Source organism: Natator depressus, chromosome 23 (genome assembly GCF_965152275.1).
Source record: "Natator depressus isolate rNatDep1 chromosome 23, rNatDep2.hap1, whole genome shotgun sequence".
NCBI classification, from domain to species: domain Eukaryota; kingdom Metazoa; phylum Chordata; order Testudines; family Cheloniidae; genus Natator; species Natator depressus.
The window spans coordinates 20,926,261-20,940,497 of NC_134256.1; the positions used below are offsets into that span (position 1 = coordinate 20,926,261).

General features: G+C 64.4%; 1 protein-coding gene across 1 annotated transcript; it reads left to right on the forward strand.

Annotated features, from left to right (window-relative positions):
- Positions 1–8,499: 8,499 nt before the first annotated feature.
- PNKP (polynucleotide kinase 3'-phosphatase) lies at positions 8,500–14,051 on the forward strand. The gene is made up of 16 exons (XM_074936977.1): positions 8,500–8,653; positions 8,817–8,863; positions 9,121–9,564; positions 9,884–9,963; positions 10,276–10,333; positions 10,422–10,529; positions 10,800–10,871; positions 11,559–11,607; positions 12,217–12,287; positions 12,793–12,885; positions 13,008–13,104; positions 13,193–13,254; positions 13,334–13,443; positions 13,518–13,605; positions 13,744–13,805; positions 13,891–14,051. Exons 1-16 carry the CDS (start codon positions 8,527–8,529, stop codon positions 14,009–14,011), a joined length of 1,689 nt encoding a protein of 562 aa, XP_074793078.1. The 5' UTR covers positions 8,500–8,526; the 3' UTR covers positions 14,012–14,051.
- The last annotated feature ends 186 nt before the right edge of the window (positions 14,052–14,237 follow it).

Genomic DNA, 14,237 nt, shown 5'->3' on the forward strand with positions numbered 1-14,237 from the left:
GCAGCTGGAGGAGGATGACCGCGCGAAGGGACAGATGCCTGACCCCAAATGGGGCTATAGCAGGATCTGGGAGCAGCTGGAGTGGGAGCCAGGCATCCCAAGACTTCTGTCCCCGACCAGACGAGGGGTCTTCACGATCGGGTTCCCCATCGGGGGATCGGAGACGACGGGATTGGAGCTGAGTCCGAGAGAGCAAGAGGACTGTGAGAGACAGCGAGAGCCCGGGAAAGAGCTGCAGAAGCAGCAGCAGCATGAACTGGTGGTGGGGGAGCGGAGAGGCCTAGGGGACCTCCCCGGGGTGAGTGGGGATAGACCCCGGGGGGCCAGTTCCGCAGGGAACCTCGAGACTAAATTGCTGCCCCTGGTTAAGGAGGGGGGGATGTGGATGCCACCTCACTGCCTTTCTGCAGCTTGGAGATTTGAACCAGGGGGACCCTGCGGAAAAGCCCCGGTGTCTAGCTCCCTTGCTGGGTCCCAGGCCGTAGGACTCCGTCAGCCAGATGGGGTGGGGAGGTGGACAGGCTCCCACTCCTGACCCCCAACCCTATATGTCTGTGTGGAGTTTCCTGGGGTCAGGCCCCTCGGACCCCCCAGTGGGAGCGGAAGTGATGGTCAATGGGGAGACATTCCTGGGGTGGCGAGATCCCTGGGACCGAGAGAATGGTTGTCAGGCCCTGGGTGGTGCAGCCTCAGATGCTGAGGGCTGGGTGAGCTGGGTGAGGGTCCCAGGATGAAGCCCCTCGCCTGCCTATGGCCCAGATCCCTGTGCAGACCCAGGAGGGGTCGGGCTGGCTGGTTGTTGGGGTTCCCCAGGATACCAGCTGCGAGACCCTGTTGGGGGGTGACTGTGTCGCTTTGGGACAGGATCCAGGCCCTGCTCCTGTAATGGCCAAGGGTTTGAATTTGAATCCAGGAACCAATCGGTGGACAGGAAATGGTCAGTAAAAATGCAGATGACCTGGCTGGCAGCAGGGAGAGCTGCTAGGCTCAGGCTACCTGCCTGCCTGTAACCAGACCCCTGGGGGCTGGGTGGGACAGAGAGGTGCTCCCCGCCCCCTTGCACACCAGAGAGGGGGCTCAGCTGGCTCTGATGCAGTGAGGAAAGCAGTGAGCTCACTGCCTACCCCCACTGGGACAGCAAGGGCAGCGCTGAGCACAGTGGGAGCTGAGACCCAGCTGAGTGGGGGGAGACACAGGCAGGGCAGGGGATCTGTGGGGAGTGGCAAGGTGCTTGGTAAGGAAAGTCTGGATGAGCCTAGGCAGCCTTGTGAGCTGATGGCTGTGTCTAGTCAGCAGGGTGGGAAGGCAGGAGAGTGGACGATGAGTGTCCCTGGACTTACCTGTTAGCTGGGTGGAGAAGTGGGACAGTGAAGTAAACGTGCCTGTGTCTGTCAGGGGTGTTGACTTGCCTATGGAAGGAGCTACCCTGGTCTCCAAGCAGTTGTCTGTGACCAGCCCTGTGTGCTGGGACAGGGGAATGAGATCCCAAGCTGGGTGTCTGGTGAAGGAGAAAGTGTGTCCGGCTCTTCTTTGTCTGTGGAGCAGACAGAAGGGGCCTTGCAGCCTGTGATGGTTGAGGGTCGTGCAGTTGTCTCAGAGCTGGTTCTGGATTTAGCTAAAGCCCAGGAAGGGAAGGGTCCTAAGTTTGTGTCTGCTCGGGAGAATGGCCCTGTAACTAGGTCGCATCCAGTTAGTGTCTATGTAAAATCCCAGAGACCAGACAATTCTGGTGCTTGTATTTTGCCTGTTGCTCGTGTGTTGTTGGGAAAGGGTGGAGCCACTCTGACTAATCAGGGTGAGAACCTAGCCAGGGCCCAAGGAGAGCATGAAGGGGATGTGATTGTGTTACCTACTGAGGGTGTGGAAACCTGTAGCAAGAAGGAAAAGATTCCTGAACTTGTGTGTGGCAAAGGGAAGGAGAAGACTTCTAGCCTTTTATCTAGGAAGTCTGTCAGTTTGCCTGAAAGGGGATTGTGGAGGAATCCGCCGGATGGGCCAGAGGTAATTCTGGATGTAAGGGAGACCCAGAAAGAGTCTGTTGTTGCTCAGGAAAGTGTTCCTCTAGAGCAAGCCCTCGGTGAAGAGGGTAAGAGCAGAATTTCTGGGAGGGGTGAATTGTTGCATAGAAAAGCCCTAGGGAAAGGAATCCTCAGGGAGTCTTTGCAAGCAGTTTACTGCAACTGAAGGGTATGAAAGTGATTTAATCAAGAAAGTTACAGTTCCTAACAGCCAGAAATTTTCTGTTGTGAATGGATCCACTGACTTTCCTGTTGAAAGATCCAGTGTGGAGAGCTTTGAGAAGGTCTCAGACGAAGTGAAAGCTGTTAAGAAAGTTAAACAGTCCTATAACCAAGTGGCTGTGTTTGGCCAGCTTGTTGGGGAGAAGACCCAATCCCAGTTTGACCCCCTGGGGTTTTGGGGTGGCCAAAGGGCACAGGCCACATAAACCTTCCCACATGTGGCCTGTGAGTGCTATCGACCACCTCCGACCTAAGGGAGGGCGTGAAACTGGAAGGGCCTGGTGTAACTCCTACCAAGGAATGGGAGAGATGCTGGGGCATCCATGGGAACGTTGGTAACTTCGAACTTCCCCAGGTCGCCCCACTAAAGTGACCCCGCTCAGTTCGATCTCGAAGGGGGGAGAGATGTGACGAAGTGGGACTGTTCTTAATGGTTCCTCTGAATAGTGTGGGGGTGCCTCAGTTTCCCCTAGGCAGTTCTTAAGTCTCTAGGGGGTGGGGTAAGGGTGTATGATCATTGCAGAGTCCTAGAGGGCAGGTGTGTGCAGGGGTCTGGACACAGAGAATGGCCGACACCCTGTTTCCTGGCCACTGATGGCCTGGGCCCTTCCCCCCTGCGAGGTGAGAACTAAAGGGTTGGAGAACAAAGGAGTCAGGTGAAAGGACCCTGAGGACAGGACCCTGACTCCCCCACCCTTCATAACAACACCCCGCCATCCCAATAAAAGCTTGTCTCACGGAGTCCCTGGGCGATGCTCTGGAACTGCTGCCCATGAAGCCAGGCAGGACTCTGGGGAGTCTCCTTTCTGGGAGCAGCCTGTCTGCAGGGCACACAGCTCCCCCGGCTCCACCTTCCTGGGTCTGACCTCGGAGCATTCAGCATCCTCTGCCCCTCTGTGCGCTTCCCACAGCGAGTCCGCTCAGGCGGGGCTCCTGGGGAAGCCAGAGGGTCCTGCCCCCCGACTCCGCAGTCAGATGTGACTCTCAGCCAGCCAGTAAAACAGATGGTTTATTAGACGACAGGGACATGGTCTAACACAGAGCTTGTAGGTGCAGAGACCAGGACCCCTCAGCTGGGTCCATTTTGGGGGGCAGTGAGCCAGAGAACCACGTCTGCACTTCATTCCATGTCCCAGCCAGCCCCAAACTGAAACTCCCTCCAGCCCCCTAACCCCCTCCTCTGGGCTTTGTCCCTTTCCCTGGTCAGGAGGTCACCGGATTCCTTTGTTCTCAGGCCCTTTAGCTCTCACCTTACAGGGGGGAAGGGCCCAGGCCATCAGTTGCCAGGAAACAGGGTGTCGGCCCTTCTCTGTGTCCAGACCCCTGCACACACCTGCCCTCTAGGGCTCTGCAATGATCATACACCCTTACCCCACCCCCTAGAGACTTAAGAACTGCATAGGGGAAATTGAGGCACCCCCACACTATTCAGAGGAACCATTAACAACAGTCCCACTTTGTCACAGCTTGGACCTGGTTTTGGTGTGGGGAGCGGGCCAGTCTCTGATCCCCTCCACCTTGGCTGGTTCCAGCTTTAGGCGGCCGCTCCCCACCCGGTGGCCCAGATAGGTCACTTTCGCTTTCCCCTCCTTGCACTTCTCCACTTTGATGGTCAGCCCAGCCCCCTGGAGTCGGTCCAGCACTTGTCTAACCTGGGACACATGGTGCTCCTGGGTCTGGCTAAGGACACAGATGTCAGCAATGTACATGCCCCGGCCAAACCCTGCACCCGCCTCAGGAGCTGGTCCACCAGGCGCTGGAAGGTGGCCGGCGCCCCCTTGAGGCCGAAAGGCAGGGCCAGGAACTCATAGAGCCCCAGAGGGGTGATAAAGGCCGATTTCAGCCGGGCATCTGCATCCAGCGGCACTTGCCAGCAGCCCTTTGTAAGATCCACGGTGGTAAGGTAGCGAGCTCCCCCAGCTTGTCTGGGAGCTTGTCAGGCCTGGGCATGGGGTAGGCATCAGACACAGTGATGGCATTGAGCTTCCGATAGTCCACACAGAACCGAATCGACCTGTCTGTTTTGGGGACCAGCACCCCACCGGCGAGGCCCCAGGGCTGGATCACCCGCAAAGCCAGCATGTCCCTGACCTCTCTGTCCAGGTCCTGAGCAGTTTTCCCTGTGACTCGGAAGGGGGAGCATCCTGGGTGAGATCCTGTCCGCACCCGGCAGACAATCAGATTAGTGCATCCTGGCTGGTTGGAAAAGAGCTGTCGGTAGGGATGCCGCACCCCCCTGACCTCAGCTTGCTGGGCAGGGGTGAGCCGATCAGAGAGGGGGATTGTTTCCAGGTAGGAGCCAGCTGCTGTCTCAGGGAATAGATCTACTCAAGGGTCATCTCCCTGCTCCTCCCAATGTCCACACACGGCCAACACCACATTCCCCCTGTCGTAATATGGCTTCATCATATTCACATGGTACACCCGGCGGTGGTGCACCTGGTTCAACAGCTCCAGCTGCCTCCTGGTCCCACAGGACTCCTCTTCCCTTGTGGGAGCCCATTCTCGGTACAGGAACCCCTTTTCCCACAGGAACCTCTCCTGGCAACCGCTCCCCATGGTCTGTACCACCCTGAGGTTGGCCAGGTCCCTGAGCTTCCGCAAGGAGGGGTCTTTCCTCAACTCGGCCTGGAACTCAGCGGCTGGGGACAGGATGAGCACCTGCTCCCTCTCGCTGGCTGGGTCTGGAGCCGCAGCCCCTCTGAGCCTTGTCCCTGGGCCGGGGTAGGGTCCTGTGCCTCCAGTGAGGTACCCTCCCTGAGGTCAGGGTGTAGTGCCGTTCGCTGGCTCTGGCTATGGGTCATGACTAGGGCATTCTGGGGGTTGCCTGGCCAATCCTCTAGGTCACCCCCCATCAACACCTCAGCGGGCAAATGGTGGTGCACCCCCACGTCCTTGGGGCCACCCTTGGCCCCCCCCATTTCAGATGTACCCTTGCCACAGGCACCTTGAATGGGGTCCCACGCCCACCCATCAGGGTCAGGTAAGTATCGGGCACATTTGATCTGGGGCCACCACCTCGGGCTGGGCCAGGGTCACCTCAGTGCCCATGTCCCAGTATCCATTGACCTTCCTCCCATCCACCTCCCAGGGAACAAGGCACTTGCTCCACAGGGTCAGCCCCACGGCCACCCTGTACCCAGGGAACCTTGAGTCCGGAGCAGCCAGCCCCCGAGGGGAGCTGGTCTGGGGCACTCCTCCCTCCTGAGCAGTGGGTAGGCTGCCAGCCCCTCCTTCGGCTGGGTCCCTGCCCAGTTAACCCTGTGCGGGTTCGGTCTTCTCAGTCTGTCCCTGAGCCTGGGGCACTGGGTCTGTCTGTGGCCTCTCTGGCCACAGTAATAACAAGTCACGTCCCGTTGGTCCCCTCGAGCCAGGTGGTTGGTCCTGAGGCTGGTTGTTCCCCTTGGGAGGGGGTTCTCCACTTTCCCCCTTTGGGGGGCCCTAGGGTGACTCTCTCTGCATCATGGCGGGTCTGTTCCTTTGGGACTCCTCCCTGCCAGCCCCTGACCGGCTCTTCACAAGCTCGTCGGCCAGCCGCCCTGCGTGTCGCGGGTTCTCTGGCGTTTTGTCCCCCAACCACCTCCTCAGGTCGGGTGGGCCCTGTTCATACAGCTGCTCCAGTACCATCAGCTGAACCACGTCCTCCTTCATCTGGGCCCCCTCTGCCCACTTGTGAGCGTATCCCCCATTTGACGGATCAGTCCCAGATAAGTGACCTCAGGGGCTTTACGCTGACTCCGGAACCTCTCCCAGTACACCTCGGGCATCAGCCCAAACGCCCCGGAGCAGGGCCTTTTTGAACAGTTCATAGTCCTCTGCCTCTGCCCCTTCCATTCGGCCGGACAGCCCCACGGCTCTGGGGTCCAGTAATGGGGTGAGGAACCGGAGCCTGTCGGCAGGGTCAACCCTGTGCAGCTCACAGGAGTTCTCAAAGGCCATCAGGAATTCATCTATGTCCTCCCCTTCCTTCCACTGGGCCAGGATACACTGATCAAAGCTCCGGGCAGTCCTGGGTCCCCCCTCACTCGCCACAGCGGGGAGCTCTCTGCTCCTCAGCCTGGCCAGCTCCAGTTCATGCTGCCGCTGTTTCTCCCCATCCTCCAGTTCATGCCACCTCAGCTCCTGCTCTTTCGGTTTTATCTCCCTCTCCCATTCCAGCCGCCTCAGCTCCAGTGCTGGGGAGCTTGGTCATGAGCATCCCCTGCTGGTCGTGGGGGTCACGGTGTCCCCGGGGTTCGCCTGGCTCCTTCCAGCCCACCCCCACCCCCAGCCATAGACTGGAGGGGCCTCGGAGTATCCTTGGCATCAGTCTGACCCCTCCCAGCCAGGACAGACACTGGTGCCCGCGTTGCTGGGCTGCTCCCCTCAGAGACAGGGATCGGATCCTCCTCCTCCAGATGGGCAATCAGCTGTGCTTTGGTGAGCTTCCCAATGTGCAGCCCCCTCTGCTTGCACAGCTCGACCAGCTCCCTCTTAAGGCGATGGTTATACATCTCCCCGCTGGTCCCAAGTTGTTGTGGACTCGCAGGCCTGGGTGCTCTCAGCTCCCCACAGTTTCCCGGACGAACCCCAACTGTGCAGCTCTTCTCCAGGTCACTACCTCCCTCCCAGGGTCAAGCGGCAGACTCCTCCGCCCCTGGAACTGCTCACCAGGGGGACCCCAGTTCCTGCAACAGTCCTTCTCACTGGTCACACCCTCCCAGGGGTTAAACGTAGCTTCTCCGCCCCCCCGAAACCACCTCTCTGAGCCTTCAGCACGCCTGGTCCTCGTCAATCCCCCTTTGTTTTACTGCTCCCCAGTCACTCACTGCAGGAAGCGCCGTCCCCGGGGTGCAGTACATCCCACCGCTGACACCAGTTGTCATGGAGCGTGGGAGAGTCAGGGCCCTGCACCCCCCACTTCCTGCGATTCCCCGGGACTCTCAGCCGGCCAGTAACACAGAAGGTTTATTAGCTGACAGGAACACAGCCCAAAACAGAGCTTGTAGGCACAGAAAACAGGAGCCCTCAGTCAGGTCCATCTTGAGGGACAGGGAGTCTAGACCCCGGCCCTGGGTCTCCCTCCACTTCCCCAGCCAGACCCAAACTGAAACCCCCTCCAGCCTTCTCCCCCCTCCAGCCTTTGTCCAGTGTCCCGGGCAGCAGTTGTCACCTGGCCCCAGCCCCCGGGCTCAGGTCACCTGCTCTGGTATCGTCACCCCAGTGACGCCCCCCCGACATCCCATCCCCCACGCCGACAATCCCAATAAAACTCCCCCGCAGCAGCCCCAGGTCAATCCGCCCCCCTGCTCCCTCACACCTGTACCCCTAAAACCTGCCCCCAGGACTCCCACCCTCCAGGGGGCCCGGGCCCCTTTTGGGGGGCGGGGCACGTAGGGTGTTGGGGAGGCTCCGCCCCCGTCTGAGGAGCCCCGCCCCCTCCCCGGCCTAGGAAACAAAATGCCCCGGAACCCGCGGCGCGGGGTCGCGCGCGGCGCCGGGCGGAAGTGGCGGTTGCGGCCGCCGGAAGTGTTGCTCTGCCGGAAGTTCCCGAGGTCTTTGAGACGGTCCCTGGCTGGGGATCCCTACGACCCCTCCCCCCCGTGGTTCCCCTGGAAATAGGGCCCCCCCCCTCCCGGGTGCGGTTAGGGGCCACTTCGGGGGGGAGACGGCTGGGGGGCCGTTTCCGGGGCGGGGGGCGCAGTCCGGGGAGGGGGTGATGGGGACGGGGGGTGCAGTCCGGGGGGCTGGGGGAGGGGGTGATGGGGGGCGCAGTCCGGGGAGGGGGCGATGGGGATGGGGGGGCGCAGTCCGGGGGCTGGGGGAGGGGGCGATGGGGGGGCGCAGTCCGGGGAGGGGGCGATGGGGACGGGGGGCGCAGTCTGGGGGCTGGGGGAGGGGGCGATGGGGGGCGCAGTCCGGGGAGGGGGCGATGGGGACGGGGGGCGCAGTCCGGGGGCTGGGGGAGGGGGTGATGGGGGGCACAGTCCGGGGAGGGGTGATGGGGACGGGGGTCGCAGTCTGGGGGCTGGGGGAGGGGGCGATGGGGGGCGCAGTCCGGGGAGGGGGCGATGGGGACGGGGGGCGCAGTCTGGGGTGATGGGGGGCGCAGTCCAGGGAGGGGGCGATGGGGACGGGGGGCGCAGTCCGGGGGCTGGGGGAGGGGGTGATGGGGGGCGCAGTCCAGGGAGGGGGCGATGGGGATGGGGGGTGCAGTCTGGGGCCCTGGCGGAGGGGCGATGGGGGCGCAGTCTGGGGGGGCAGCTGACCCTGACTCCCCCGTGTCCCGTGCCCAGGCGCTGGCGCCATGGAGTGCTCACTGGTGAGCCGGGACGGGCAGCACGAGCCCCTGGCCCTGCCCGACGGGGTCCCCGTGGTGCTGGGCAGGGGGCCCCGCACCCGCGTGGCGGATAAGAAGTGCTCCCGGACGCAAGGTGGGAACCGGTGGGGCCCGGCCCCCCAACCAGCCACCCCCAGGGGCTCTGCACTCGGGGCTCTTTGCCAGGATGGGGCCCTGCCTGCGTCACTGGGCGGGGGGGGCAAAGGGTGGCTCCAGTTTCCCCTTCACCCATCTCTTCCCCCCCCCGTTTCTTGCAGTGGAGTTACTGGCTGACTACAAACACCGGGCTGTGAGAGTCACCCAGGTGAGGGGGAAGCTGTGTGGGGGTCGGGTATACGGGGACCCCTCGCCCAGTGCTGAGATGTGGCCCCTCTGGGGTGGGGCGCAGGGGGCTGGTTCTCCAGGGATTCCTTGTCTGGCACTGGGACGCGGCCCCTCTGGGGTGGGGCCTGGGGATCTGGGGTCCCCTCGCTGGGCGCCGAGATGCAGCCTCCCCCGGGTGGGGTGCTGGGGTGGTTCTTGGGCGACCCCTCTGCTGCGCTCAGCCCCCCTGTTTTGCAGCGGGGCGTGAACCCTACGTCGGTGGAGGAGCTGCAGCTGCAGCCAGGTGACAGCAGCACCCTGCAGGAGGGGCAGACGCTGTGGCTGGTGAACGGGCGTTACCCCTACACCCTGCGCTTCCTGCCCGCCCCCTGCTCCCCCCGCCGGAGCCTGCTGGACTTCTTCAGCCCCAAGCGCCACCCGCCGGACGAGGGCGAGGAGGGGCGGCCCCCCAAGAGGCCGAAGGCCCCCAGCCCCGAGGAGGAGGAGGAGGATGACGCTGCCGTGGCCGCGAAGCTGCACCAGCTGCAGGAGACAGCAGCCAGCGCTGAGCAGGCGAAGGCTGGGGCGTCCCGCCTGCCCCAGGGGGGGTCCTCAGGGCTGCACCCCCACCCCAGGGACTCCTGGGAGGAGCATGGCAAGCTGCTGGTCTTCACCAAGGAGAGTGTGGTGCCCAGTGCCAAGGTACCTGGCTGGCAGGAGTTAGCCTGGGGAACTACCCACCACTGTCTGGGGCAGCTGGGCCCAGAGCAGGAGGGTCCATTGCTCTGATGGGGGGGTGGATGGGTCCATGCTGTAACGGGGGGTTAGCAAATGGGTCTGTTGGTGGTGGTGGCAAGGCATTGGGAGGGTCCATTGCTCTGATGTGGGGGGGCGCGCAAATGGATCCATTGCTGTAATGGGGAGGTGGCAGGTGGGTCCATTGCCATGATGGGGGGACGGATGGGTCCATTGCTCTGACGGGGGGGGCGGGGCGGGGCGGGGCGCCTCGCTGTCTCTGCAGGTCGCTGGGTTTGACTTGGATGGAACCGTCATCACGACGAAGTCTGGGAAGGTTTTTCCCACCAGCCCCGATGACTGGAGGTGAGCGCAGGGGCTGCGGGTCGGCAGTGAGGGGCACCGGCAGGGCGGGGGGGGGTCCCAGGGCTGGGCTAGCAGGGGGCTGCGGGTCGGGAGTGAGGGGCACCAACAGGGCTGGGGGGGTCCCAGGGCCGGGCGAGCAGGGGGCTGCGGGTCGGGAGTGAGGGGCACCGGCAGGGCTGGGGGGTTCCCAGGGCTGGGCAAGCAGGGGCTGTGGGTCGGGAGTGAGGGGCACCAACAGGGCTGGGGGAAGGCATGGGGGGTGCAGCTGGGGAATTGGGGGTGTTTTGGGGTAACCCCTGTGTGTCTCCCCAGGATTTTGTACCCCGAGGTTCCCCGGAAGCTGAAGCAGCTGCAGAATGAGGGGTACAAGGTTTGTTCACCCCCCTTCCCCCGGAACCCCCCACTCTGACCAGTCCCCTGACCTCCCATGTGTCGTGTCTCTCCCCCCACCCCCCCAGATCGTGGTCTTCACCAACCAGCTGGGGATCAGCCGGGGGCGCGTGCGCCCCGAGGTCTTCAAGGCGAAGGCGGAGGCCGTGGTGGAGCGACTGGGAGTTCCCGTGCAGGTAGGGGGGCTGCGGGCACCGAATCCTGGGGCCCCTCCTGGTGTCGAGGGGGGCTGGGGGTGAGGGTAAATCTCTACACAGGGCTGGGGACCTCCCCCACCTGCCCCTTCCCATGCCCTGAGTGGACCCCCCCCATGGGGAAGGGTGACAGGTGGGGGCTCCATTCCCATCTCAGGAGGTGTCCCCCAGAGTTGGGATGGGGGAGTGGTGGGGGGGGTGTCCATGCCTGTCCCAGGACATGACCCCCCCCGCCCCATTCTGCCCCCCCAGGTGTTCGTGGCGACTGGAACCGGGATCTACCGTAAACCCCTGCTGGGCATGTGGGAGTATCTGTGTGAGAAGGTATGGGGGAGTGTGGGGGGTCAGTGGGAGCAATGGGGGAGGGGCAGGCCCGCCGATGGGGATGGGCAAAGGGGGTAATTGCCCAGGGGCCCGGGCAATTTAAAAGGGCCCGGGGGCCCCTCGCAGCACAGCAGAGCTAATGCTCCCGGATGCGGCTGGAACGGGCCCATGGCCCCTGGTGCCCCCTCCCCAAGTGCCGACTCCACGGCTCCCATTGGCCGGGAACCGCGGCCAATGGGAGCTGCGGGGTGGTGCCTGCAGCCCCCTGCCTAGGAGCTGTTGCCAGAGCGGGGTGTGCCGGTCGCTTTCGGGAGCCGCCCAAGGTAAGCACCATCGCCCTGCCCCTTAAGGCCCTGACCCCCGCACCCCCTCCTGCCCCCTAACCCCCAGCCCCAGCCTGGGGAAAGTGAGTGAGGGTGGGGGAGGCGAGCAGGGGCGTGGTCTCTGGGAAGGGGGTGGGGCCAGGGTGTTCGGGTTTTGGGGATCAGACGGTGGGCAGCCCTGCCGGGCGGGCATGGGGGGAACCTGGCGAGCACCCTGGGCCCCCGTGGGTGCGGACGCCGCCCGGCCCGAGTCTCAGGTGGGCGCGGCTGTGGGTGCAAGGACCTGCAATTACTGTTGGTGGGCAGGGGGTGGGGCCTTGGCCAGCCCCCCCTTTCGCCCCACATGTCTGACCCCCCCCCCCAGGCAAACGGCGCCGTGTCTGTGACCCTGCCGCGCAGTCTCTACGTGGGAGGTGAGTGAGGGTCTGCGGGGCAGCACTTTGTTGGGGGGCAGGCACTGTCTCTTGGGGGTCCAGGCCTGGGCCCCGCTGCCTCCTGGGGCCGCACCGCTGAGCCTGCAGCGCCTGAATCTGCATGGGCCCCTCTATCCCCTCCCCCACAGCCCCCCCTCCAGCCAGGCCCCGTATGCCCTCCCCACGGACCTCCCTACATCACCTGCCCCCCAGGCCCCCCTCCCCCCTTTGTCCTCGGGTCCAGCCCAGCTGCTTACGAGCTGCGGGGGGGCCTCCCGGGCACCAGTCGCTGGGTCCCCCATCTCAGGCCGTCGTCGGGGTCCTGGCTGCTGGGCGAGGTCACACCTGGCCCCCTGCAGCAACAACCCTCCTCGGCTGCCCCATTCCACACCCAGCGCACAGGGAAACTGAGGCACGCACCGTGTTCCTGCACAACATGAAGACAATCCCCTGCTTCTGCTTCGTCACACTCCCCTCTCTCCACCTGGGGGTGGTCTGGGGGCAGCGGCGGGGGGTTTTCCACTGTCAGCCCTGGGTCTTGGCCGTGGGGGGCTGCATGGGGCAGCAGAGCTGATCTCCCCTCTACCCCCCCCCCACGTTCTCTTTCAGACGCGGCCGGGCGTCCCCCCAATTGGGCTCCTGGGCACAAGAAGAAGGATTTCTCCTGCAGCGACCGCCTGGTACCCCCTGCTGGCCCCCCAGCTCTCTGCCACACTCCCATCCCCCACTGCTCCCCCCACCTCCTGCTGGCCCCCCAGCTCCCTGCCAGCCTCCCCACACCCACTGCCGGCCCCCCAGCTCCCTGCCACACTCCCATCCCCCACTGCTCCCCCCACCCCCTGCTGGCCCCCCAGCTCTCTGCCACACTCCAAACCCCCACTGCTCCTCCCATCCCTGCCAGCCTCCCCACACACACTGCTGGCCCCCCAGCTCTCTGCCACACTCCCAACCCCCTCTGCTCCTCCCATCCCTGCCAGCCCCCCATCACCCCAGCTCCCCCCACCCACTGCTGGCCCCCCAGCTCCCTGCCACACTCCCAACCCCCTCTGCTCCTCCCATCCCCTGCTGGCCCCCCGCGACACCCTATTGCTCTCTGCCACAACCTCATCCCCCACACTCCCCACCTCACCACTGCTCTCCCAACCCCCCACTGTCCCCCTGACTGTCTCTCTCTTGTCCCCCCAGTTTGCCCTGAACGCCGGGTTGCCGTTCTACACACCTGAGGAGTTTTTCCTGGGCTGGGCGCCCGCCCCCTACCAGCTGCCCCCCTTTGACCCGGTGAGTGCCCTCCCCCCCCGGCTGCCCCTCCGGGCCCTGATCACACCCCAGGTGCCCTCCCGGGGGCTCCCCTCCCCCCCCTGCTGGGTCTGTCTGACCCCCACCCCAATCTCTCCCTGCAGCGGGAGCTGGACCCACAGGGGCGCCTCTACGACCCCCCTGATGCTCCCCTGGTGTCCCCCACGCCGGAGCTGGTGGTGGCCGTGGGCTTCCCTGCAGGTGAGTCAGATGCCCCCCATGTGCCCCCCACCCCCCCTCCCTGCCCCCCAGCACTGACTCCCTCCCTCTTCTCTCCCTGCCCCCGCAGCAGGCAAGTCAACCTTCCTGAAGAGCCAGCTGGTGCCGGCGGGCTACGCCTACGCCAACCGGGTAAGGGGGGCTGGGGGGCTGCACCCCTCCCTGCTGGCAGGGGCTGGGCTCCCCCCCATTAACCTCCCCTCCCCCCCAGGACACGCTGGGCTCCTGGCAGAAGTGTGTGGCGGTGGTGGCGGTGGCACTGCGCGAGGGGAAGAGCGCAGCTGTGGACAACACCAACCCAGACCCCGAGTCGCGCCGCAGGTAGGGGGCCCCACTGGGGGGGGGGGGGGGGACTACTGTCTTCCCCTCCCCCATCTCTTCTGCCTCCCTTTCAGGTACATTGAATGCGCCCAGGACGCCGGGGTCCCCTGCCGCTGCTTCCTCTTCACTGCCACCCTGGAGCAGGCCAAGCACAACAACCGGGTGAGCTGCGCCCCTGGGGCCCCTTCCCCGCCCTGGGGCTGGGTAGGAGCTGGCGCCCCCGGGAGGGGCCGGGCCCTCTTCCCTTTCCCCTCAGCCAGCCGGTCCCTGCCCCCCGTGACAGCTCATTTCTGGTTCCAGTTCCGGGATCTGACGGCCACGGGTCACGTCTCTGTCACGGACATTGTGCTAAACAGCTACAAGTGAGTGTGGGGGTGGGAGGGTCCTGCTGGGGGGGGGGGGGGGGGAAATCTGCCTGTTAACCCCCTGCCTCTCTCTGCCCCCCAGGAGTAAGTTTGTGGAGCCGTCGCTGAGCGAGGGCTTTGCCCAGATCCTGCGAGTTCACTTTGTGCCCCGCTTCACCGACGCCCACCAGGAGGCGCTCTACCGCCAATTCTCCGAGGGCTGAGCTGGGCCCGCAGGAAACATACAACTCAATAAAGCCAGAGCAGTGACCATGCCTCCTGGTGTCTGTTCTTGGGGGGGCAGAGCCTGCCCCCCACTCCCCCCCCAGAAAAGGACCTGTCTTATTGGAGAAGACAGAAGGGTGGGGACAGGGGCACAGGGATTTCTCCTGCAGTGACCACCTGGTACCCCCCCACCCCACCCAGCATCATGGGCAATGGCTTAGCAAG

What these genes read in the sequence shown, in the direction of transcription:
- PNKP (XM_074936977.1), top strand. Translation starts at nt 8,527, where the DNA reads ATGGAGTGCTCACTGGTGAGCCGGGACGGGCAGCACGAGCCCCTGGCC. An exon ending in ACCAGCCCCGATGACTGGAG is followed by an intron (nt 9,964 to 10,275) that starts GTGAGCGCAGGG and finishes GTGTCTCCCCAG; the next exon opens with GATTTTGTACCCCGAGGTTC. An exon ending in GGCCGTGGGCTTCCCTGCAG is followed by an intron (nt 13,105 to 13,192) that starts GTGAGTCAGATG and finishes CTGCCCCCGCAG; the next exon opens with CAGGCAAGTCAACCTTCCTG.